General features: G+C 32.0%; 3 protein-coding genes across 5 annotated transcripts; 1 reads left to right on the forward strand and 2 right to left on the reverse strand.

Moving 5' to 3' along the window:
* The first annotated feature begins 5,475 nt into the window (after positions 1–5,475).
* LOC123901369 lies at positions 5,476–8,091 on the forward strand. 3 transcript variants are annotated; one of them, XM_045951627.1, is made up of 4 exons: positions 5,476–5,670; positions 5,837–6,038; positions 6,850–7,038; positions 7,417–8,091. In XM_045951627.1, exons 2-4 carry the CDS (start codon positions 5,847–5,849, stop codon positions 7,756–7,758), a joined length of 723 nt encoding a protein of 240 aa, XP_045807583.1. In that variant the 5' UTR covers positions 5,476–5,670; positions 5,837–5,846; the 3' UTR covers positions 7,759–8,091. The 3 variants fall into 3 exon arrangements, with proteins under 3 accessions (XP_045807583.1, XP_045807582.1, XP_045807581.1); XM_045951626.1 differs by having other exon boundaries at positions 5,478–5,670; positions 5,828–6,038; positions 6,805–7,038; XM_045951625.1 differs by having other exon boundaries at positions 5,479–5,670; positions 6,805–7,038.
* A 2,098-nt stretch (positions 8,092–10,189) lies between these two features.
* Positions 10,190–11,135, reverse strand: LOC123913642 (extensin-2-like). Its single transcript, XM_045964449.1, has one exon. It carries the CDS (start codon positions 10,997–10,999, stop codon positions 10,547–10,549), a length of 453 nt encoding a protein of 150 aa, XP_045820405.1. The 5' UTR covers positions 11,000–11,135; the 3' UTR covers positions 10,190–10,546.
* Positions 11,136–20,582: 9,447 nt separating this feature from the next.
* On the reverse strand, positions 20,583–23,229 carry LOC123893006 (MLP-like protein 34). Its single transcript, XM_045942926.1, has 4 exons — positions 23,086–23,229; positions 22,976–23,038; positions 21,467–21,638; positions 20,583–21,005 (listed from the first exon to the last, which is right to left on the reverse strand). The coding sequence occupies exons 1-4, from the start codon at positions 23,227–23,229 to the stop codon at positions 20,713–20,715; spliced, it is 672 nt and encodes a 223-aa protein (XP_045798882.1). The 3' UTR covers positions 20,583–20,712.
* Positions 23,230–25,482: the final 2,253 nt, after the last annotated feature.

Raw genomic sequence — 25,482 nt, forward strand, 5'->3', positions numbered from 1 at the left:
CTATATGGTACAGAAACGAGCTTATCATGAAAATTATGTAAGCACCCAAATACCTGTTAACATGTCTCAATAAAATGCTAGCAAGTAACTGTCAACGTGCACGTTCCTTTTTGGTCCCCAATTTCAGAATTAATTTAGACACTTCATCATCCTTTGTTTGTACGTGCGCATGTTTTCTCTATTCATAGATCATTTATACAATTATTTATTTAGAATGTATCCGACCATAACATGTTACGTTTTGGTTGTTAGTTGTGATGAAATCGTAGACTATATGTACATGTTTGGATTTCTGTTTTCTATGTAGACCCTCACTTATGTTTTGCTCTTGTTTTATTTTCAACAAGAGATCACATTTTTAAATAATTTTAGCATTTAATTATCTCAATTTGAAATGAAAGGAAATGGAAGAGTATATTAGTTGATTTTGCAAACTTCAATCCCAATTAAACTTTACTCTAATACGATTTGTCATTTCAATTCTTAAGTTATACTAATAATAGTAGAGTTTTATCTAATTAATATAGAATCAGACTAAATATATAACTAAACGCAAAATAGGAGTGACATAGGCCCACTTGGGAATGAGTCCACTCCTGTGTAGTTTTCACTAGAGGAGGTCCAGTCCCAAATCCAACCATTCAGTTTTAAATAAAAAAAAATTAAAATTGCAGTAATAATCTATTGTGGGGCTGAGATTTCACTAGACAAAATAATGTACTGGAGAGGATCCTCTCCCATACTCCGGCGCACTCGGATACCGTACTATATTTTTATATCCATTTGATCTTACCGGATTAGAGAGACGACTTCGCCGACGTTGTTCCGTTGATGCCCTCGGTGAAACGGAGGGGGGTTGTGTACTTGCAGACACTCCGACGCTCAAGTCAGCTTTGCTGTGGAGTATAGGTTTTCTTTGAGTAAAAATGCATACCTGACTCCAGACTAGAGTGGAGTATATATAGAGTTCCCAACGCTAGGCCAAGGTCCTTGATGGCATTAATGGCCATCAAGCGGTTGCCGGAAAACGGCTAGAAAAACCATGATGAATAGTTAATGCTCATCATTCCGGTGATCGGCCGTTACAACGCGTCGAGCGTTGTGACCGTTTGAATCGTGGAATCTGCTTATGGGCTGCTCTTCGTTGGGCCTCGCTCGTTAAGTCCATTTAATAGTTCCTCGGTGATTGGGCTTTTAGGCCCGATCCAGAAATGTTAATCTTTATTTTTCAATTTAGGTCTTATTTTTATCCTAGGTGGGACTTGAGTTTTTCTAATAATGGTAACATTATAGCCTATTTTTTTGTTGCTAAATTTGCACTCACTAATTCTGTAGGGAGTGTGGATATTAAAATTTCACCATTTCTGACTCACTTGTAATTGTCTAACATGGGCTTTAGACCTTACTTTGTCCTTTTTTCAACATAGTTTTATTGTTATTTAAAAATAAATAAATTAAAGTAAATAGACTAATGCCCTTGGAAAAATAGTAGTATATCATCATTTATCATGTACCCAAAGAAAAGTATATCATCATGTACCAATACCTTATAAGTTATAAATTTACATCAAATCAAATTAAAATTTAATTTGAACCAATTTTTTGTTGTTGAAGTTCTTCATTCATTACCTCAAAAAAGTTCTTCATTCATTTTCGTTTGTTCTTCCATTTAATATCTTAAGCGTTACTTTTCATCTTAGGTGTTAAATTATTTTAAAAGAGTGGTGTGAATATTTTTTTTTGACGCAGAGTAGTGTGAATGTTGAAAAAGGAGGTGGGAGTAACATTTCCTGGTTTTAAATGCTTTAAATGGTTGTGCAATCCACTATAAGTTGGGCTTTACAGGCAAGTCTCACTCAAGCAAAATTTGGAGGCCTTAGGCTTGTGAAACTTGCGCGCCCCAAAAAAGTTCATAAAAAATCGTCAAAGAGATACTCATTTAATAGTAGAAACTCTTAATAAAAACACCAATATTTTTTTGAGGTAATATAAGAACCATCGATGTTTAGCTTGTAAATTTTTTAGGATGAGGTAATATGAAACTCTTGTTTTGGATTATACATATATCAATATAAATAGAAGAAATCTTAGATAAAGTCATGTTCCGGACTGAGCTAAGGCCCATCCGTGAGCTGAATCGGTCCATCCTAATCATTTTTAAATAGGCAGACTATACAATAGATACACGTTAATATACACGTGATTTTGACTTGCTGGGACATGTGAGTTGCTAGATTATGTCGCCTAGCCATCAACTAACACTTGTCACAGGACATTTGTCTTGGAGAAGGTTTTAGGTCCCCCTAAAACCCTAATTCTCTTCCTGTTTAAATCTCCCTTTTAGGTTACTTCAAATATGTCTTATCTAACGTTAAATGTCTTTCACTTTTGGCGTCTACCGACTTGATCGTCAAAGTGTTTGTAGTTATCATCACATTTTTCACAAACAACCACCAACGATTCATAACCAACAACCCACTACAACCCATCATCCAAATCTCATATTCGTAGAGCATCAAGTCTTTTTACATATTGTGTAAAAAAGATGTCTTTTTACATATATTTGTAAAAAGAAAAGTCTTTTTACATATAAATTAGACTATTGACACATAAAATAAGATTAAATTAGATCTTTATTAACAATAATAAAAATAAATTTATATACACTTATGGTTTTAAAACTCTTTTACACAATACATACAATCAAATCATGATATGATATATAAATGAATTCATCCGGAAACCCTAAATTGCGTGCCTCCACAATTCCCACACATCATAATATATAAATATTTTTAGGGATATTTTAAAAATTAACTTATAAAAATAAGAAATTCGACCGATCAAAAATTGGCTAACCATAAATGAAAGAGAGAGTGATTATAATTTGTAAGGTTACATATTAACACATTTTGGTTTTTGTTTTTTTCACCACCAGTTTAATCTGGTTCGGGGGTCAGTTCTGGCATCAAGTGGTTCCTATTGAATGTGAAATTGTGTTCTTGGAGTTTGTTTGCAGTCTCACATTGCTTAGGTTCTCGGGATGTGAAGTGTATAAATATGTGAGGGCAACCTCACCATTTGAACTAATTTTTGCGAATGAAATTCAAGCATATTTAACATGATATCAAAAAGCTTGGTTGATTGATAATAAAAGAAATAAAATAAAGAGCAAGGTTGATGTAGTGCTTCCGCCGAAAAGGTTGATTGGTAACATGATTAGTTGTTGGAAGTCAATTTGGATAAAATTGTTTGCAATTTGTTGGTGACAGCCGATTCCATTCTGTTACATTGTATTTGGATAATTTCATATTTTCTTAATGAGAATAGTTAAAAGACGCACTTGAAGTATAACTTGTGATATTTGATTCATTGGATTCTTAAATTTAGCATCGTGGATTTAGCAACGTGGATATTTGGTTGGATTTTTTTGGGATTGATTTATTGTTGGTTGATTCATTTGAGTGTTTGATATGACTATGACTCATTCTTTGGTTGCTCCTATCCCTATTAGTTTTGGTATTGTTTGTGTATATCCATATGAGACTACTTCACGGGTATTTGATCTTGCTAAGCAGTTCCAAAAATTTCTTGCCGCCCAGCCACATGCTACATCTGTCTCGTCTATTCAAGGTTTAACCCCGTCTAATTTGTCAGATATCTCTTCTTCCATTTGGATCCTTGATTCTGGAGCATCACATCATATGTCATATGATCATAAGTATTTTTTGTCTTTAAATTCTAAATCATCCATGTCAGTTATGACTGCTGATGACACTCCTATGCCAGTAGCATAAATTGGGTCAGTGTCCACATCTAATTTGTTTCTTTCTGATGTTTATTATATTCCTAATCTCACATTGAGTCTTGTTTCTGTTAGTCAATTGTATGATTCTGGTTACTCGGTTATGTTTTCTTCCACTCATTGTTATGTGCAGGATCCATAATCCGGGAGGTTGATTGGGACCGGTCGTAGACATGGGGACTTTATGTTTTGGATGAGCTGAAAGTTCCTGATACCGCAGCCTCGACTTCTACTTCCACTATTGATTTATCATCTTTTCGTTTGAATTTATCATCTTCTAAATTTTATTTGTGGCATTCTCGTCTTTGTCATGTTTCAGCATCTAGATTAAAATATTTAGCCTCTACTGGAGCTTTAGGAAAATTGCAAATTAATGATATGTCATACTGTTGTGGTTGCAAACTTGCCAAATTAAGAAATTTGACCAATAAAAAATGAGAAATTCTTAGGTGAGTCATCACCTAAGCATTAATGATTAGGCACAACCAATCATATAATTATAAATAATTAATAATTAATTTATGAAACAATTACAAGTAATTAATAGAGTAGTAATTAAAACCAAATCTCTACCAATAAGGAAAGAAAAAACACATGTGCACAACTTTATAACTATAAAAATTCTAATTGCTCAAATTTTTTTGGTTCAAACTAATCTGTCTTTTTTAATTTATTTATTTATTTATTTATTTATTTGTTTCAATTATTTTTACATATTATTTTTTCTCTATTTTTTGGGTAATTTACAGATTGCAAACTATTATGGCTTTGTTTTGTAAAAAAGAAATAGTGGATTGTTCATAAACAAGCTTATTGATGAGTTCACAACGAATAGATTATTTGCAAATGAGTCTTTTTTCTTTTTTTATCATATGAGTTTATAAGATATAAGCCATAAGTTATAAGTTCAAAATTAGACATTACAAAACAAAGATATATGAATATGTATTATAAAAAAAATGTCGAAATTGTTAGGCCGAATTTTATGACCGGAGTTCGAACTTCAACTTTATCACTAATGTGTGTCAATTTATAACAACTTTGTCATTACTCTAAAAAAATTGTTCATTTCGTCTATATAATAAAAAAAAATTAAAACATTATTCACCTAGATAAACTTAAGATATAAAGAAATAGTGCAAAATAACATTATTGGAACAATTTCTCAAAAAAATAAATAATTGGAACAAGAAATAAACAAAAATATTTAAAACAAACCAAAAGAAATAAACAAAAATATCGAAGAAAAAAAAAGAAATAAACAAAAATAAAAAATAGAGCTGGAACAAGAAAAATATGAGGGATTGGAAAAATAATTAATGCACACATTTTTTTTTCCTTATTTTTAGAGAAGAGATTTGATTTTAATGACTACTTCATTAATTATTACTAGTAATTATTTAATAAATTAATTATTTATAATTATATGATTGGTTGTGCCTAATCATTAATGCTTAGGTGAGAACTCACCTAAGAATTTCTCATAAAAAATTGGTTAACCATAAATAAAAAATAGAGTGATTATAATTTATAATTGTCAAATATTGACACACATAATTCTTCCCCTTCTTTTGAGAAAACAAAAAATGTTACTAAAAAACATTTTCCATCTCATAATAATAATACATCTCTTAATATTAATATATAAAATAAACTCATACAAAATTATGTTTATCCATTTGAAGAAGCCTCAATCTCATCATATCATTAATCAACTCAACACTTTGATAAAAAACAAAAAAAATGCAGTCGCTGCCGGTTTGGCTCCGTATCACAAACAACTTACAGTCCCACTGAACTCAACTCACCGGTAAACGCTGCCGGAGTCGCTCATCGGCGCCAGAAACAGTAACAAAGTCCACCAGGTTTTCTTTTACATTTCATTTATTTAATTTTTCGAATTTTTCTTTACCTTATCCAGTACCGCGCTCGAGGATGCGATTCCAGCGCCATTTGCTGCCGGCGATAACGCGGCGCAATTGACAACATAGCTATCATCTGTGTTGAAGCTTGATTATATGAATTTTGTAGATTCACAGAAATGAATTCTGCTCAAGTTTTAGCATTTCAACCTGGAATTATTTGTGTGCAAAAGTATAAATCACATGTTTTGCCAAAGGGAATTATCAATTCTTTACCTCGGATTCAGTGCATTGGTATAAGAGATAAACCTTACATTAGGTTCAAATCTCTGAAACCTATTTGTGCTGGTGGAAAAGGAAATAACGATGAGGTATTGTTTTGCTACTTGTTTTTAGTTAGTTATAATTTTAGTTTGTTATTGTTGTTGTGATTGTGATGGAAAATAATGGTTGATGCTTTTGATTTTAATCATGAGTTTGCAAAATGAATTTTTTTGGTGTTTTATCTGAAAAAGCTTTTTTTTTTGTGTAAACTGAGTATTCTCTGCACGCAACTGCAAAGACTAATCCTTCGAATCTTTTGAGGCTCAAATGGGTGGCAAACTCTCGCTAAGAGTTTTAACATTTGTTGCATGCCTAAGTCAGTGATCGAACTCAGAACATTGGTTAAGTTAGAAGCGACCCTTAATAGGAAATTATGTAGGGCAAATATTGAAGGGGACAAATTTTTATTGCTATAATAAACAACCTAGGGTAAGCAACAATGCTTTGAAAATCGAACTAGAAGTGAACCACCAAGACCTCTGAGTTATGGTTCAATTGCTTTTAGTTTCGTCGATGGCGCCATTGTAGTCTATATGGCGGGTATCTCTTTCATAAATTGCCTATGGAGGTTGTCCAAAAATATGCTATCTTTTCCACCACGGCAGCACTATGGCTGCCATTTGACAAGATTGCTTTGAATTTCTTGAATTGAGGCAAAATTGTGATTGAACCGCCAAAATAATAGAACTGTTGTTAAGAGGGTTCAAGATTATAAATGTTGCTAAATGAATCTCTGCAAAGTAAAGGAGAACTATTCTTTTTTGGTTTGAAAATATTCCTAAATGTTGATAACATTATAAATGTAATTATCAGAATTCCCCATGGAAATCTCTTACAAATGCGATGGAAAAATTTAAGGGTCAATCAATAGAGGAAGTGTTACAGAAGCAAATTCAGAAAGGTGAATATTTTGACAGTGGTGGAAGTGGAGTAAAGCCACCAGGAGGAGGAGGAGACGGTGGTAGTGGTGGCAGTCCTGATGGATCTGATGATGATGGCTACGACACTCGCCAAGTGATTTTTGCAACCATTGGCTTAATATCTCTGGTACACTCTCTTTCTCTTTGTTAGATGTGTAGTACATGTAGAAAAATATGTGACTCGTTGCATTATTTATTTTGTTGCAAAACTCCGAATTTTGAAAAATGAAAGGAGAAAATTTTAAGCGGAAGTTGCCAAGCGAAAAAGGGTTATACGGGATGTTTCTGGTTAATGGAATATGATTTTTAAATTAAACTGAATTAATAGAATGTAAATCACTGATAATTGTAGTGTGCTTAGGATATATGAGGCTTTGGAGCATGGAATTTGTTCATATGCAAACTTATGATAGGATAGGAATTACCCTTGTCATGATAAACAAAGTTCCTAGAACATAGGTCATTCCTCAATTCTTAATGCTCAACCTCTACATTATTTTGCCAGTATATCTATCTCATCATGCGCCAGGAAGTTGAAAGGTTAATTCCAGACTTTATAAGGTTTATATTTACTGGAACTAAGAGTTTTCGACTCAAGCGTATCATGGTAAGTTTGGGAAGCATGTACAGGGGTATGAAAAAAAAGAAGAGAAGGACCCGTCCTAACTATTTGGAGAAGGCCATTTTAAATACCCCAACATGGTGGTATGATCCTAGGGATTTTCGTCGAGCCGTTAGGAATTACTATGGATTAAATTCAAGATATGATTCAAGATACGATGATTCAAGATATGATGATTATTCAAGATATGATGATTATTCAAGATATGATGATTATTATGATTAATTTTGTAGCATCCTCTACTGTCCCCCCTTTCATTTGTTTTCTTACCTTGAGCTTAATGTTGCTTTCTAGACACTGTATTGTATCATCCTTTTTTTAGTGTATTGCCTTTCCTTGCATTTGTTTTGCCCTCATAGCAAGGAAAGCTGTAAGGCTACTCTGTATGAACTTGATCTGCTTCTCTATGAACAATTGTACCATCATTCTAATCCCAAGGGGACTAACAGGACTTGTATCCGATATGTCGTGGGTTGTAATCCCTGCTAGTTTCGTTCGAGTGAGTTAAATGCAGTTTCTTCTGCATGTATCAATGTTATTTGTTTATATTATGGTACACTTGAAAAGTCTCACTACTTGAAAATTGAGATCAATGATGGATTATAAACAATCCTTTTTTTTTTTTTTTTTTATTATCAATTCATTGGGATGTTTTTCAAAGACAAACTTGTGAATGTCAACATGCACAATGCTTTTGAAAATGCTGGAACTTCAGATCGAAACATTGACTAAAAGATGAATTTGAGTGGAAAATGGAAGACAAATCCCTTTTTATTGTATATATTTGTATTGATATTGCTCATTAGCATATTAATGACAACTTTATTTTTAAATGGCCAGATGCTAACCCTAGATTCAATACAGAAGTTATGGTCATGGAAAGCAAGTGACATCATCAATTTTTTTTGGGGTAAAAGTGACATCATCAATTTTAAATATTAGGATTATGTGAATTATAGTACAAAATACAACTCACCTTGAAAAAGTTCATAAATTAGGATCACTATTCTTTTCAAAAGAATATAATTTTTATTTTTTATTTTTTTTTACTTAAGAAGTGAACAATATAATTGTTTATTTAAGTATAAGTTCACTTTAAGAGTCAAAATAATTAAGTCCACTTTAAAATAGTTTTGATTTTAATAGTTCCGAATTCTGTAAATCCACAGATTTTGATTCTTGTTACCACCAAACTAATGTACTACTAGTATGCTTCTGGTGGTGTTGCTACATCCAAGTTAGTAATTTCCAAAAAATTTTGTCCAGATTATTTATTACGACCCCTCATAGGGGTCAAGTAACATTCCATTGATTATGACATTCAGGCACCTAAGAGCCGTGCACAACTTGTATTTTTCTTAGCTGAAAAATGTGATAAGGTTGTCGGAAGATACATGAATTTGAAAACGAGAGTTTCAGAAATAAAAATACTAGTACTTGTTACCATGAGAGGTGTAAAAAGTAACTTTTGTGTTATGTGACAGCATGATGAATCAAGATCTTTGAATCAAGCTGAGTTCATCTATAGTAGTATATTTAATTTTTAATTCATGTAGCCGACTTCATTTAGTAGAATAAGATTTGACTGTTGACGTATTTTTGAATTTAACTATCTGATTTTTCATTTGTAGCTAAAAAACAACATATTGTTATTGTATACTATGAGTACGTGGTCATGAGTTTGATCTCGACTCTTACATATTAAAATTCATAATTTGAGATAGATAATCTTTAAATCTACTTTGGATCCTTTAAAAGATTGGTTTAACTTATAATTATGAAAAATTATATTTCTTACGTTCCAAAATATAAAGGAAAATTGGTCAATCAAAGTTAATGTATTTAGTCCAAATTTTTAACCAAATACATTAATTTTTCTTGACCAATTTTCTCTTATATTTTGAGACGGATGAGTATATACCATATAGTCATTCCATGTGTTAATCACCATTATCCTTTTATTATCTTTATATTAATTATAATTAACTATATAAAACTCAAAAATCATAGGAATACTCCTATCTAGATTCTAGATACAACTCCAATGTGATTTGTGAGCAAACTGCGGATATCCCATTAAAAAAAGTCACACCGACTTTAGTTGGTTGGTGATCCACATGCATTCATGTTAATTCATTCACACTCAACAATTTTGTGACTTTAAGTAACACTCAGTACTCTTAACAAATTTAGTGCGAACCCTCCCATTTTAAAGGTAAATGATTCTACGGTAAAAAAAAAGAAGTAAATGATTCTGATAATTTAAAGTTTGATCTTAGAATTGAATTCGAATATTCCAATTTTAACTAATTAAGAATTGGAATATGATTAATATATTACCAATATTGTAAATTTTTTATACATCAGATGTTGGACATAAGATTAATATTTTTTCTTATCGATGGTTGAAAGCGACGAACAACACTTTGGTTTTGTACTTTGACTCTTTTGTAATCTTTCTTAGTTTTCTTTGGCACGTCTTATACTGAGGAGACTTTTATTTATATATACATATTATCATTAGCTTGTTAAAAAAAATATTTTTTAGACATCTGATAGTTGTAGCGTTTAAAAATTTGACATTGACATATTATAAAATCACAATTTCTTTGCACATGCATCAAGTTAAGTCCAACCAAATGCAATAAAAAATCTTGATCCAATTAATTGAATCAGATGCACATAAGCCACCAATCCAACAGTTGAGATTTAGTTTAACTGAATTTTGGCTACAGGATAATCTTAATTAAAAAGACTTCAATACAAATTTATTGCTGCACTTTCTCTATGATACAGAAAATTTATTGTATTAAACAAACTACAAAAAAACAAAAGTAGAAAGGAAATTAAGTATACATGATCAACAAATTGGGATCACATATTAACCAAAGCATATGGAACATGTTAAACACTAAAATTTGAGCACTAAGTTCTCTTGCCTCTTACCTTAGTACATATATGTTATATGTATTCTCTTACTCATTTGTTGAGAAACTTAATCTCAAACTAATCATCAATAGGCTAGAAGGCTCATCAAACAAACCAAAAGTGGCAAGAATCCGGCAAAACTTCCGTGACCGCTAGGGGTTGCTCCTGATCCACTGAAATTCACATCAACTGGATACAAGTTCCCTGGCGGTCCGTTCATGTATATGTATGGTGACGATTGCGAATATGGTGGTGGAGGACAATTTGCCGAGGGTGTTTTCTTTGGTGAAGGTGGTGGTGGTGAATAGTATACTATTGGTGGCGGTGACGGCGATGGAGGGGGTGGTGATGGATATACATATGGTGGTGGTGGTGAATTGTATATTATTGGAGGTGGTGATGAAATTGGATTGTCACCACATGGTGTACACTTCTCAACTAGCTTCCTTGATTCCATAGCTTCAATTGGAAGAGTGACACAAACAAGTAATATGATCCAATTAAGGATCCTTAATTGTATTTTACTTTGAGGATCCATATATGGATTTGATGAGAATTAAATGATGATTGCAATTGTTTGGTTATGGTTTGATGTGAGAATTGTAGGGATTAGGAGAAAGTGAGGATAGTAAAGGGTTTGTTATATGGTTAGGTACATATGAAAAATGTAAAGTATGACCTTTTGGTTTAGGAATAGTTAATTATGGTTTAGTAAATTGGAGTGTGTGACACTTGTTCTAATTGTCCTTTTATTGGTGAGGTCTATCTTTTTTGGAATATAAACTCCAATAGCATGTGGGTGGTGTCAACTGTGGGGTCCACCGTGTGAATAAATACATTTTTCCATCACACCTCAACATCAATAATTAACATTAATCTTGGCCTCTTTTGGTGGTTGAATTTTGGCATATTTTGGTTTTAATCTTGGATCAAATAAGAAATAACCCCATATTCTTTCTTTTTTTCTGACAAATAATTACCCCCATATTCTATTTGCATGATTTATAGTGTCCCATAAGAAACTTCTATGCTCTTCTGCACATGAAAATTTCATACTATCATTCTCCTTCGATTACTTTTTTGTCCTATTCAATATGTATTGTGTAGGGAAATAGATTGAATAAAGTCGGTTAAAATATAGTTAATACATCAGAGTTATTTGATTAAAATAGATGGCTTAGATTTAAATGTAGTTTTGAGTTTTTGAATATAAAAATTCGAATTCTTAAGTATAAATTGTTCGATTTTTATTGAGCGGTCTTGATTTTACTAACCTATACATCAGATGACTGCACTCAATCTAGGTCATTACTAATAGTAAATGTTGGTACATTTAGGGTCAAAATTTAAATTTTAGTTTGTGATATCATAATACCTTTTTTTGTGATAAATCCTTTGCTTGTTTTAACGTAGCTTAGAGATGCAAAATAATTTGGATTTTGGAGCAAAGCATAGTTGATATAATTGAATTACATAAATATTGTTGAGAAAATCAAATATTTAAGTATTCTTAAAGGACTAATATAATGATATTAAATATTAATGTAGTTATAATACTATAAATATATATTATACTAATGAAGAGAATGGAGAGAATGGAGAAGTTTTATGAGATTACTTGTTACTCTCAATGGTGTCTTTTACATGATCCAAATGGTGGTATTTATACTACTAAAATTATGAATACATTAACTTAGATTTACTATTGCAAGTTGACATTTACATTGATAATTTTACATTACTATTTTAAGTTGACATTATAGATAGATATTTCAACATTAATAGTAACCAATGTCTTTCAAGATAATTTTGTTGATTTTCCAATTTATTATTACACTCCCCCTTTGAAATATCTATCATGGTGCTTTATTGAAGCTTAGTCGAATTTGTGATGGGAACATACATTGCCTCGTTAAAAACCTTATTAGGAAAAACCCATTGGGATAAAAACCTCAATAAGGGAAAAAGAGTACAACATTATGCTCCCCCTTAACCAAGCCTAGGTAATTCTTCTTCAAAGGTCTCGAAGGTGTCACATTCCAATACTTCGTACGTGTTTCTTGAAGACTGATGTAGAAAGTGCCTTTGTAAAGAGATCGGCCACATTTTCACTCGAACGAATGTATTGAATATCAACCTCTTTGTTTCTTTCTAGCTCTTGCGTGAATGAGAAGAATTTTGGAGGGATGTGTTTGGTTTTATCACTTTTGACGTAACCTTCTTTCATCTGAGTAACACATGCAACATTGTCTTCATACAAAATTGTTGGATTCTTATCAGTTGGTAAACCAGACGTTCCTTGGATATGTTGAGTTACTGATCTCAACCATCTACATTCTTTGCTAGCTTCATGGAGGGCAATTACTTCAGCATGATTTGAAGAAGTTGCTACAAGTGTTTGCTTTTGAGATCTCCATGATATTGCGGTGTCACCATATGTAAACACATATCCAGTCTGTGATTTAGCATTATGTGGATCTGACAAATATCCTGCATCTGCATAACCAAGTAAAACTGGTTTTGTATTGTTAGAATAAAACAAACCAAAATCAGAAGTACCTCGGAGATATCGAAAAATATGTTTTATTCCTTTCCAATGTCTCTTTGTAGGACATGAACTGAATCCTGCTAGTAAATTCACTGCAAAGGCTATATCAGGCCTTGTACAGTTGGCAAGGTACATGAGTGCCCCAATGGCACTGAGGTATGGTACTTCAGAGCCAAGATCTGTTTCATTTTCTTCCTTAGGTCTAAACGGATCCTTTTCAATATTTAATGTTCTGCCCATCATTGGGGTACTCAAAGGGTTGGCTTTGTCCATGTTGAATCTTTTCAATACCCTTTCTGTATAGTTTGATTGATGTACCAATATACCATTTTTAGTATATTCAATTTGCAAACCAAGGCAGAATTTGGTTTTCCCCAAATCTTTCATTTCAAATTCTTTCTTTAAGTAATCTCTTGCTTCTTTAATTTCTTTATTGGTACCAATGATATTTAAATCATCAACACAGACAGCGATTATTACAAAACCAGATATTGTTTTTCTTATAAAAACACAAGGGCAAATAGGATTATTTACATAGCCTTCTTTAAATAAATATTCACTCAGTCTATTATACCACATGCGTCCTGACTGCTTTAACCCGTATAATGACCTCTGCAACTTTATTGCATACGTCTCTCTAGGTTTTCAGTTTTCAGGCATCTTAAATCCTTCCGGGATTTTCATATATATGTCACTATCAAGTGATCCATACAAGTAAGCAGTAACAACATCCATGAGATACATGTCCAATTTGTTAAACACTGATAAACCAATTAAATAACGAAAAGTAATGGCATCCATAACAGGGGAATATGTTACCTCATAATCAATTCCTGGTCTTTGGGAAAAACCTTGTGCAACAAGACGAGCCTTGTATCTTACAATCTCATTTTTCTCATTTCGTTTTCTTACAAAGACCCACTTATACCCAACAGGTTTCACACCTTCAAGTATATCCACAATGGGTCCAAATACTTTTCGATTTTTAAGAGAGTTTAACTCAGTATTTATCGCATCTTTCCAATTTTTCCAATCATGTCTATTTTGACATTCATTCACAGTTTTGGGTTCAGGATCATCATTTTCATTTATGATTTCACATGCAATGGAGAACGAAAATATTTCATCAATGTTCATACCTTTTCGGCTCCACAGATTTCCTGTATTAACATAATTTATTGAAATCTCGAGATCATTCTTGTTATCAGCTTCATTATTAATGATCTCATTGTCATCATTTTGTGCTTCTTCGAGAGCACAGTTTTCAATCATGGATTTGTTGTTATCTAGTGTCTTTTCAGGACCACTTTCAATCATATTCACCTTTTCTGTTTCTTTTCTTTTTCGGGGATTTTTGTCTTTGGATCCCATAGGTCGGCCACGCTTCAAGCGTGCCTTGGATGTACTTGCTACATCATTTGTTTTTGAAATATCAATTCTAGCTGGGACATTTATAGCTGGTACATGTGACTTTGTCACTCTTTTCAAATCAGTAAATGAATCTGGCAGTTGGTTTGCTAAATCTTGTAAGTGTACTATTTTCTTTACATTTTCTTCCCATGATTTATTATATGGGTCCAAATGTAATAAAGATGGTACATACCATGTTATTTCATTTTATATGTGTTTATTTTCTCCCCCTAGTGTTGGAAATTTTGTTTCATCAAAATGACAATCAGCAAATCTTGCCTGAAAAACATCACCTGTTAAAGGTTCAAGGTATCTAATAATAGACGGTGATTCATACCCTACATATATTCCTAATCTCCTTTGAGGTCCCATTTTTGTTCTTTGTGGTGGAGCTATTGGGACATATACTGCACAACCAAAAATTTTTAAATGGGAAATATTTGGTTCCTTACCAATTGCAAGCTGATAAGGGGTGTGTTTATGATCAGCACTCGGCCTTAGACGGATGAGTGCTGCAGCATGTAAAATTGCATGACCCCAAACAGTAACTGGTAGCTTAGTTCTCATTATTAATTGTCTAGCTATATATTGAAGACGTTTTATTAACGACTCAGCTAAGCCATTTTGTGTATGCACATGAGGAACAGGGTGTTCAACAGTGATTCCAACTGACATGCAATAATTATTGAATGATTCTGATGTAAATTCACCAGCATTGTCAAGTCTAATTTTCTTTATAGTATAATCAGGAAATTGTGCTCTTAATTTAATTATTTGTGCAAGAAATTTTGCAAATGCCATATCACGACTTGACAATAAACAAACATACGACCATCTACTAGATGCATCAATTAATACCATAAAATATCTGAATGGTCCAGACGGTGGATGGATAGGTCCACATATATCACCTTGAATCCTTTCAAGAAATGCAGGTGATTCTGTATGAATTTTGCCTGGTGAATGTTTTGTTATTAGTTTTCCAAGAGAACAGGCTTCACATGGTTTATCCTCTTTTGTAAACTTTAAACCTTTCAAAGGATGACCATGAGTACTTTCAATTATTTTTCGCATCATTGTTGAGCCAGGGTGACCTAAACGGTCATGCCATAAAATCATAGTTTTGGGGTCTTCTTTTACTACCAAATTACATTCAATTTTATGTATATATGTATAATGTAATCCCGAAGGCAATTTTGGTAGCTTTTCTAAGGTTTTCTTCTTTCCAGAAATATTATTAGTAATATTAATATATTTCATATTGCCTTCAGTTACAGTTTCAGTGTCAAACCCTTGACGATATATGTTATTAAAACTCAACAAATTTCTCTTTGATTTAGGAGAATATAAAGCATCATTAATGACAAATTTTGTTCCATTTGGTAACATGAACATAGCATTACCTGTCCCTTCTATTAAATCAGCAGGTCCTGAGATAGTATTTATCACACCTTTAGTAGAATTTAAATCATTGAAATATTTCTTACTTTTGAGGATCGTGTGGGTAGTTCCACTGTCCGGGATGCAAATGTCTTTGACATGTTCCATGTCTGACCTTCTAGTGGTGGTAAATCACTTCCGATAGAAACGATCGTGCTGATAACGTGTTGAGAAAATCAAATATTTAAGTATTCTTAAAGGACTAATATAATGATATTAAATATTAATGTAGTTATAATACTATAAATATATATTATACTAATGAAGAGAATGGAGAGAATGAAGAAGTTTTATGAGATTACTTGTTGCTCTCAATGGTGTCTTTTACATGATCCAAATGGTGGTATTTATACTACTAAAATTATGAATACATTAACTTAGATTTACTATTGCAAGTTGACATTTACATTGATAATTTTACATTACTATTTTAAGTTGACATTATAGATAGATATTTCAACATTAATAGTAACCAATGTCTTTCAAGATAATTTTGTTGATTTTCCAATTTATTATAACAAACACAAGATTATAAGTATTTCTTTTCTTTAAAGTGAAAAAGGAATTTTTTAGGAATTCTTTATTTCATAGTGCTGTATTCTATTTGGTGAAGGTTCTATCACTTCACATGGTACATCGCTTTCAGATTGGCATTCTACAAAGTTATACCACATGGTTTTCAGTGCAAAACATATTAGCCAAATCATTGATTGATCATAGTATTCTAAAATTCAAGAACTTTCATAATCGTTCCTTTTCAAACTACGTTTTACGTAATTAAATATCTAACTGCTAAAAAAATCAAATATAAAATTAGTTATAGCTTACTTTATGCCTCCTGTCAAAAATAAATAAATAAAATTTTAGCTTGTGTCTTTTGATTAATCGCTTAAATTATTACTATTTAGTCTATACGAAAACAAATGAGAAAACTTAAAAGAATTTGGTCTAATGATAAAAAGATAGATATTGAATCCAGGAGGTCCTGAATTTAAGTTTGCTTGTGTTCTTGAAAGGAAGTAACTGTAATTATTTTTGTAAGTTCTTTAATGGTCCGTTTGATTTGCGAAATATAAATATTGGACAGAACAGTAAAGGACAGTACAAAACAGAACAACACAAGACAAACATTTAAGGTATTGAACAAACTTTGTGTTGTACGATGTTTGGTGGACAAAAGGTTATTTTGGTATTTTAGACAACTTGTGCTAAGGACAAAAAGTTGTCCCGTAATTCCGTGGGGAACAAGAATTTCAAGTTTTGTTCTGTCCCTTGACCCCCAGTTTGTTCAGTACCAGGAACAATTTTAAAATCAAACACAGTACAGTAGGAGTTGTCCTATCCAGTACCTTATTTTTTAGCAGATCAAACGCACTCTGAGAGTATTAAAATTTTCTCTACCTTAGAATGAAACATCATTCCATCAACATAAATTTTTCATTATCAAAACAATTGAGAAACAAAGTGTGTCAAAAAAACACAAAATATAATTATACTAAGTCGCAATGCACTCAACCAAAGTCAAAGTCACAATAAAAATAGGATCTCAAACACAAAATAAGATATCTTCACCATTGATGAAATTCAAAGTAGGAGTTCGTGAGTCAATTTTGAAATAAAATCCGTCCAATTTAAACCGAAAAAATAGAGAGATAATAACCAGGAATAAGTTGTAAGACATTCAGAAATGTATCAAACGTTGTCCTCACATGTTTGGTTGTGCCCAAAGAATTGACCCATAAAATTGATGCTAATTAATTAATTATCATGTTTGAACCTTATTGTAGGGCTTATCCCTTGCCACGGCTTATTTTCCACCCTAATAAAAGGGGCAGGTGCGCTCATTACCGACATTACCCACAATTGAAGCTTTTGAGTCATCAAAGTCATACATCACTTTCTTATAAATTAGTTTTGCATTTACCTCCTTATTTCCACAACTTTTCTTCTTATTTATTTATTTAAATTATCTTATCAAAATATAAAATGGTAAAAATAAACTATAAACTCATGTGAAATTTTTTTATCAAACACATTTTTTTTAATATGAATTTATAAGTTATAAGTTTAAAATTTAACATTGTCCTACAAAGTCATAATAGATTGATAGATAAATCGGATCTCACGAACATAGTGATTAGTGTGACAAAAGTAGTATTGGTTTGCTTAATTATTTGGTCTATTGTTTCATCCTAGACTTACACAGACAATGCATATATTTTCTCTCTATTTACACCGATCTATTTTACTTTTTACGCTTGTCTCTTCCTTTTTTTTTTTGTTCTTGCTTATTTCAATCTTTTGAGTAGATTTTTCTATTTGTTATTTAAAAAATAGGATAAATTTGATCTATAGATGTGTAATCAGATTTGGATTCTCTCTAATTTTCTCTTATTTTTCTTAATCCAAGGGTTGATAAATTACAAAGAATAAAAAGAAGAGAAAATCAACCCTTGAATTAAGAAAAATGAGAGAAAATATGATGGAAAATTGGCGATGATCCAAATCCCGTGTAATCAGTATCATATTGACTCTTGAATGCATCAAACTTGCAAAAGCTTCTCCACAAGTATATTTACATTTACAAAATACTTTCAAACCCCCCTTTTCAATCATGCGATACAACTATATATTTAGTTAAAGTAAAATGTTATCGCGTGCCCTATGGACACATATTAAGAAATTTATTATAAATATATTTTTTTATTACTTATGTGATCAACCTTTTTAACGTTAAATATCTTTATTTAGATAATTTATCATATGTCCTTAAGGTACATATTATCATAAGAATTTAATTTATATGCACCGTCAGTCTAAAATTATTTTGCACATGCGTCTAATAATATACTGACACATCATGTATGGTAATTAAAAACACATGATGTGTTACATTCATTAAATGATTTGGCAACGCGTCATTGGATGTATGTGTAAAAAATATTTACATCGACGGTGCACAACAATTAAACTCTTATCATAATCCTTAATTAAAAAAATTAGGAGGGTGTGTGTTAATTAAAAATATCAATTGAACTTTTTTTTATTTTTAATTTATTTAACATAAAAGCATTCATTCATTTAATAGGAATTCAAGACTCAAGAGCATGAGACACAACAATGTTTGGGACAATTTCCATCAACGTATAATAGAGAAATTAAGCCTAAAGCCTAGCAAGGTAAGAGTAAGAGTATTAAACAAGCGCAGCAAGGAGCTGAGCTAAGTTGTTGCGATTGATCCAACATCTAAAACCTAATTAACTGCTAGCTTAACAAAGTCTTTGTCCTACGATTAATGACAACGAAGAGAAGAGAATCCATATTCTTTCTATATATTTTGTTATATAGCAACTTTTTGGCTATTGCAAGCTTGTTTTGAGTATAAGGGGCATTAGTGATATCAAAATTGATATTGATAATTAACCTGATTGAGACAAATGAAACATTGGAGGATTGCAAAAATTGTTCGGACGGTTTCAATTACAAATAGATAGAATTCTAGAAATTCACACCCGCCTGTATGCAACCGTTCATGCTCGATTTTAACACCTGTAGTATGACCCCATAAGTCGGGAAGAGATCCTTCACAGGGGAGAACTATAAAGAAAGGAAACCTACTAGGCAGGCCCGACCAAGATGCAGTTGCAACATGATCTGCAGGCGGGCCTCTAAAATATCAAGGCCTAAAAAAAGTTATGGGATAGTATTATTAGTAGATGTTTTCTCTCCCCACCCCCATGAATCTTTTATCCCCCTGATTTTCCAATTTTGCCCTTGAAAAAATTTCGGTTCGTAGAAACCGAAGTTTTTTTTTGCCTTGAAAACAAATTTTGGTTTCTAAAAACCGAAATTTACTCTGAATTTGCACTAGTAAAAATTCGGTTTCTGCGAACCGAATTTTTCTGCAAGGGCAAAATTGAAATATTGAGGGTATAAAAAATTCACGGGAGGTGGGAAGAGAAAACATCTTTTTAGGGGTATAAAACATAACATTTACCGTAAATATAGAGGCCCAATTTGTAGGTCCAGTTTTTCTAAAATAAAATAATGGAAAGGAAAGAAAAATTATTAAAAAATCATGTCACGCGAATTAATGACTCATGTCACGTGAAAAATTATTAAAAAATCATCGCCACGACATCTACAACCTTCTCCACATCTTAATCGTTCCGCGGCAAAGGTTATTATGCATAAGGGGGATGTTTATGCATGGTGCATAAGTTCAGAATTACTTGCGCCCCGCCAGAAGTTTCTCGCGCGCGCCCCCCAGCCCCCCCAAAGGCTCGCTATCCCCACCCCCTTTCTGCTGATGCACACGTTTTGTTTTTATTTTTAGCCTACTAGGCCTGAAAGCCCAGTTCCTTTTTTGTTTTTTTGTTGGTTTTGTTGTTTACCCAGTTTTACACCCCCAGATTTTATTCTTTTTCTCCCCTAATTTTATTACAAAATCATTGGTTATTTATGCAATGTTATTTTGAAAATCATTATGAATAAAATATGAATAAAATATGGTTTTAGTTATAATATTTATTTTAAATTAAATACATACATAACTTTAATTTAAATGAAACAATCTACAAGCATTTAGTAACGCCATTTAATTTAAACACACGAAACATTTTATTTAATATAATACTTCTTCTGTCCTAAAATATAAGAAAAAATTGGTCAAAGAAAGTTGATATATCTGATTAAAGATTTGGACTAAATACATCAACTTTCTTTAACGAATTTTTCCTTATATTTTGAGACATTATATTTTAAGACGGAGGGAGTAAACAATAACACTATTGTGTTATTGCCAAACACACTTAATATATATGTTTAAGAATTTCTCTTGTTGCTAATTGCTATTAATTCTTGACAAGATGCGCATCAATTTCTTTTGTGACCTTTATACCAAATTCCAATATTGATTGAGGGGATAAACCAGTAATATCCTCCTTTTGCTTCTCATATTCATAAGTCAATTTTACAATCCCACCACCACCATGTTCTTTATCAATCACTTGTATTATTGCCTTCAAACTCTTGTAATTCTTACTCACTTCCCCATCAAATACGCTATATGTGATTGCCTTATTCTCATCATCTATACTCTCAATTTTTGCTTTAGCACTTTTTTTTTTTCTCCATCTGATGCAGGGATTCACAAGTATTTAAAGTCAGATAATTCGATTGTTGGATTAGAAAAATAAATAAATAGAAATTTTTTCTCCCCTATTTACATAGTTGTCACTTGTGTGTGTGAGTAGAGTAAAAATTTTAGACTCATAGCTAGTAAAATGTAATATAATCTCACACACACAAGTTTTGAGATTATTTTACTAGCATCATGTATGTGCCTCCATCCTCGGCTATAAGGCCCATTATTGGTCAACTATTACTACTATATATACGAGTATAATAATAGAATCAACAACAAAACATTCAATTTTCTACATGGAAACGATACTCAGAAATCAAACTCAGGTTTAATTATAAGGTAAACTTTTAATTGACAATTTTTGCTTATAATTATAACAGAAACATTAACATCAACAAAATATGTACCCAAAAAAAATGGTGAAATGTACCAAAAAAAAAATTAACAACTTTAATTAGTACCTATTGTAAATTCCCATTGTTTGACAAAACCAACATTTTGCCAGTCACCTTTAGCTCCATTTATGTGTGTGGATATATTAGGAAGATGTTCAAGTTGCTTTCTATTAAAATTATAGAACTTAGCAGCAGGTGCTTGAATCTCTACTTCACTCTGCAATTTCCCACCGAATGCCTACATGTCTATGCTCTCTAATATTATTTCTACTCATAAGTTGGAAATGCATTCCCTTAAATAGAAGTTTTGGCTGTAAGAAATTTCTACGAAATCATAAACGAAATTCAACCTTAAACTGCGGAAACGAAATTGAATTTAAATAGCCGAAATACCTCCCGCCATTGCTATTGCTTAATGCTTGTTTCTGTTGAGTATTGATCTTGCTTTGCTTAAGGATGTTTAAGCTCTTCTAAACCTTCTACAATCTCCCTTAGATGGTGTAAGTTACTGAATAGAGATATGAGGCTTAGGGAACCAAAACAAGGATTGCACTCTATTTATAATTTTTGTCCATCACAAAAATATCTTAAGTGCAATCATAACTGCCACACTATCTTTATGGGCGGTTACTATATTTTAGGGAAAGAATAAAGACCACAATTTAGGCTTAATGGAGATAAATTAATAAATAAATAAAAGGAGATAAATCCAACATTCTCCCACTTGGTCGACATATTCTTTCACTCACAATAATAAGAAACAAGACACATGGATCATAGCGATAGGTCCTCTATAATATCGAGTATTATCTTCTATGTATCACAATGTAATGAGTCTCTAACCAAATATAACTTAATCAATAAACTCACAACATTTATGTTTATTCAGGTTCCAAACTTAAGCGATATTTCTCAAAATCAAATGTGTACGTACACTTTAGAACTTAAAACATGAGAATATATCATATATAGAGTTTCATAAAACAAAAATCGTTATTATAACGAAAATCAGATATAGGAACCAAGTCCCGTTCTTTCTACATGATCCTTAAATTTTTACGATGGCATGCCTTTAGTCAAAGGATCGACAATCATCAATTCAGTACTAATATGATTGATCAATAACAATTATTTGATCCTTAATGCGCTCTCTTACGGTTAAATACTTAATGTCGATATATTTAATTCGACTTCTACGGCTAAGTACTTAATGTCGATATACTTAATTCGACTTTCACTTTTGGTATTCTTAGCCATAAAACCGCAACTGAATTGTCACAATACATCTTTGGCGGTCAAAAGATTGAATCTACAATTTTCAACCCACAATTGAAACTCTTTATTCATACACCATGTGATGTAGTCTCAAACAAAATACGAACTCAGCTTCCATTGTGGAAGTGACGGTCAAGGTCTGCTTTGCGTCTTTTCAAGAAACAACTCCACCGACTAACATGAAAATGTAATCGGATGTTGATTTTCTTAAGTCAACGCAGCCCGTAATCTCTTAATTAGAGTAACATTTGACCTCTAAAATTTCAGTTCGTATATACATAAGCATGTATTCTTTGGTACCTTAAAGTACCTAGTTACTTTATTTGCAGCTTTCCAGTGTTCCATATCTGGATTCTCTAATATCTGTTTAATATTCCAATTGCAAATGCAATGTCAGACCGTGTGCGAACCTGAGCGTACATTAGGCTTCCACCGATGGAAGCATATAGAATATTAAGCATTTGTTTCCTCTCAAAATCGTTATTTGGGCATAGGTCCAAATAGAACCTATCACCCTTCACAATGGGTGCTATACGTGGTGAACAACATTTCATCTAAAACCTCTCTAAGCCTTTATTGATATGAGCCTCTTATGACAAATCTAGAATTCTACGAACTCTATCTCTTTGAATCTTAATGCCCAGTGACATAAGAAGTGTCACTCATATCTGTATATCACAACTCTTCGAGAGAATTTGTTTCACCTTATATAGCAAACTTTTATCATTAGTAGCAAGTAAAATATCATCCATGAACAAAATAAGGAAACAAATTCTACTCCCACTAACCTTCTGGTATATACATGATCCATAATGTTCTCTACAAATCCAAATGAAGAGATGACATCATGAAAATTTCAAATACCACTGAAGGGAAGCTTGTTTGAGTCCATATATGGATTTCTTAAGCTTGCATACCAAAAGCTCATCACCACTAGAAGAAAATCCTTCAGGCTATTTCATTTAAACCTCTTCTTCTAGATATCCATTCAAAATGCAGTTTTCACATTCATGTGAGAACGTTTCAGCACCAATATTATAGTCCTACTTTTGTAAATATACCACATAATCACTAGCTATAGGTGACTTTCTTTCTCTAGTAATCTTTCATAATGTTGGATGAACATTTTGTTCAATAATTTCAGAAAATTCTTGAACATCTTCATTTACTAGATTATTATAAGCCGTTTGTGAGACTTTAATAACTGATTGTCTAATACCCATTTGAGCTTGAGGGGCAATACAAATGACAATCAATTGATCACTTGAAGTAGAGGGTTCAACATCAATATTACTTTTATCAGAACAAATGTCCTGGAATTGATTGCTCCCACTAATCAAGTCATCTTCAAGAAACTTTGCATTTCTTGATTACACAATTCTAGTGCTATGAGATGGACAATATAACTTAATATCCTTTTAGATTTTTCGGCATATCTAATGAAATACCCACTTATAATCATAGGGTCTAGTTTCTTTTCTTGTGAGTTGTAAACTCTTACTTCAGACGGGCATTCCCAAATGCGTATATGACACAAACTCGGTATCCAACCTTTAAATAACTCAAAAGGTGTCTTTGGGACAACCTTAGTTGGAAGACGGTTCAATATATACACTACCATTTTAAGAGTTTCGCTCCACAATGACGTTGAAAGTCTGAAGTTGCTATGCATACTCCTAACTATGTCCATTATCAGCATATCTATAATAATATTTTTCACCTCAATAATTTCTCACGATCTTAATTTGCTTTTCGCATTATTTTCTACTTCAGCCTTAAAACTTTATAGGCTTCCAACGCTTCATAATTATTATGAAGCAAGTAGACATACATATATCGTGATTAATCATCAATGAAGGAGATGAAGTATTCCAGACCTTATATGTCCATGTCTGAACTTAAAACATATATCTGAATGTATGATTTCTAATATTTTAGATTTCCTCTTAGCACCTTTCTTATGTGTGTTAGTTTGCTTTCCCTGAATGCAATTTACACAAGTCTCAAAATTAGTGAAATCCGAAGTATCAAGTACTTCATCATTTTCTAGTCTTTTGATTTTCTGAATGGAGAAATGTCTTAATCTTCGGTGCCACAGAATAGAGGATTTCTTATTTATAACACATCATTTAGTTTTAGCTTGAACATGCATAACATTATTAGTGGCATCAATTTGAAAAATTAATTGAGAAAAGAGACCATTGGATAATACATCATTTCCAACAAATTTAGATTTATAAAACAAACTGAAACATGTTTCATAAAAATAAAGGATTATCCAATGGTTCAAGCATTATATAAAAATTAATTTTCTAGAAAAACTTGGAATATAAATAAAAGTATTTTTCAAATTTAAAACAAAGCCACTACTGAAAAAATTAAATTGCATGTTTCAACAGCCTCTATATGTGAACGCATCTTGACTTCCTGAATGGATGCCTTGCTCACTTGAAAGCGTTTTTCTTAAGCTGATTATACAATGTAAGGTATTCGATAATCTTTTCATCAAATCAAACATTTTACAAACATTCACTAGTCATTCATTATCCATTACAATAAAAGTTTATTTGATAAACAATAACACTCTTGCAAAAGCAAAACACACTTTATCTTCCTTCACCTTTGGTCATCTTTGATTGCTATTCCTTAACAAGATGAGCATCAATATCTTTTATGATCTTTATAGCTTCTCATATTCATAAGTTCAAGATTAATTAAGGAGATAAACCTGTAATATCTCCTTTAGCTTCTCATATTCATAAGCCCATTTTTCAATCCCACCTTGTAATGTTCCTTATCAATGATCA

The sequence above is a fragment of the Trifolium pratense genome, linkage group LG1, assembly GCF_020283565.1.
Source record: "Trifolium pratense cultivar HEN17-A07 linkage group LG1, ARS_RC_1.1, whole genome shotgun sequence".
Taxonomy (NCBI): Eukaryota; Viridiplantae; Streptophyta; class Magnoliopsida; order Fabales; family Fabaceae; genus Trifolium; species Trifolium pratense.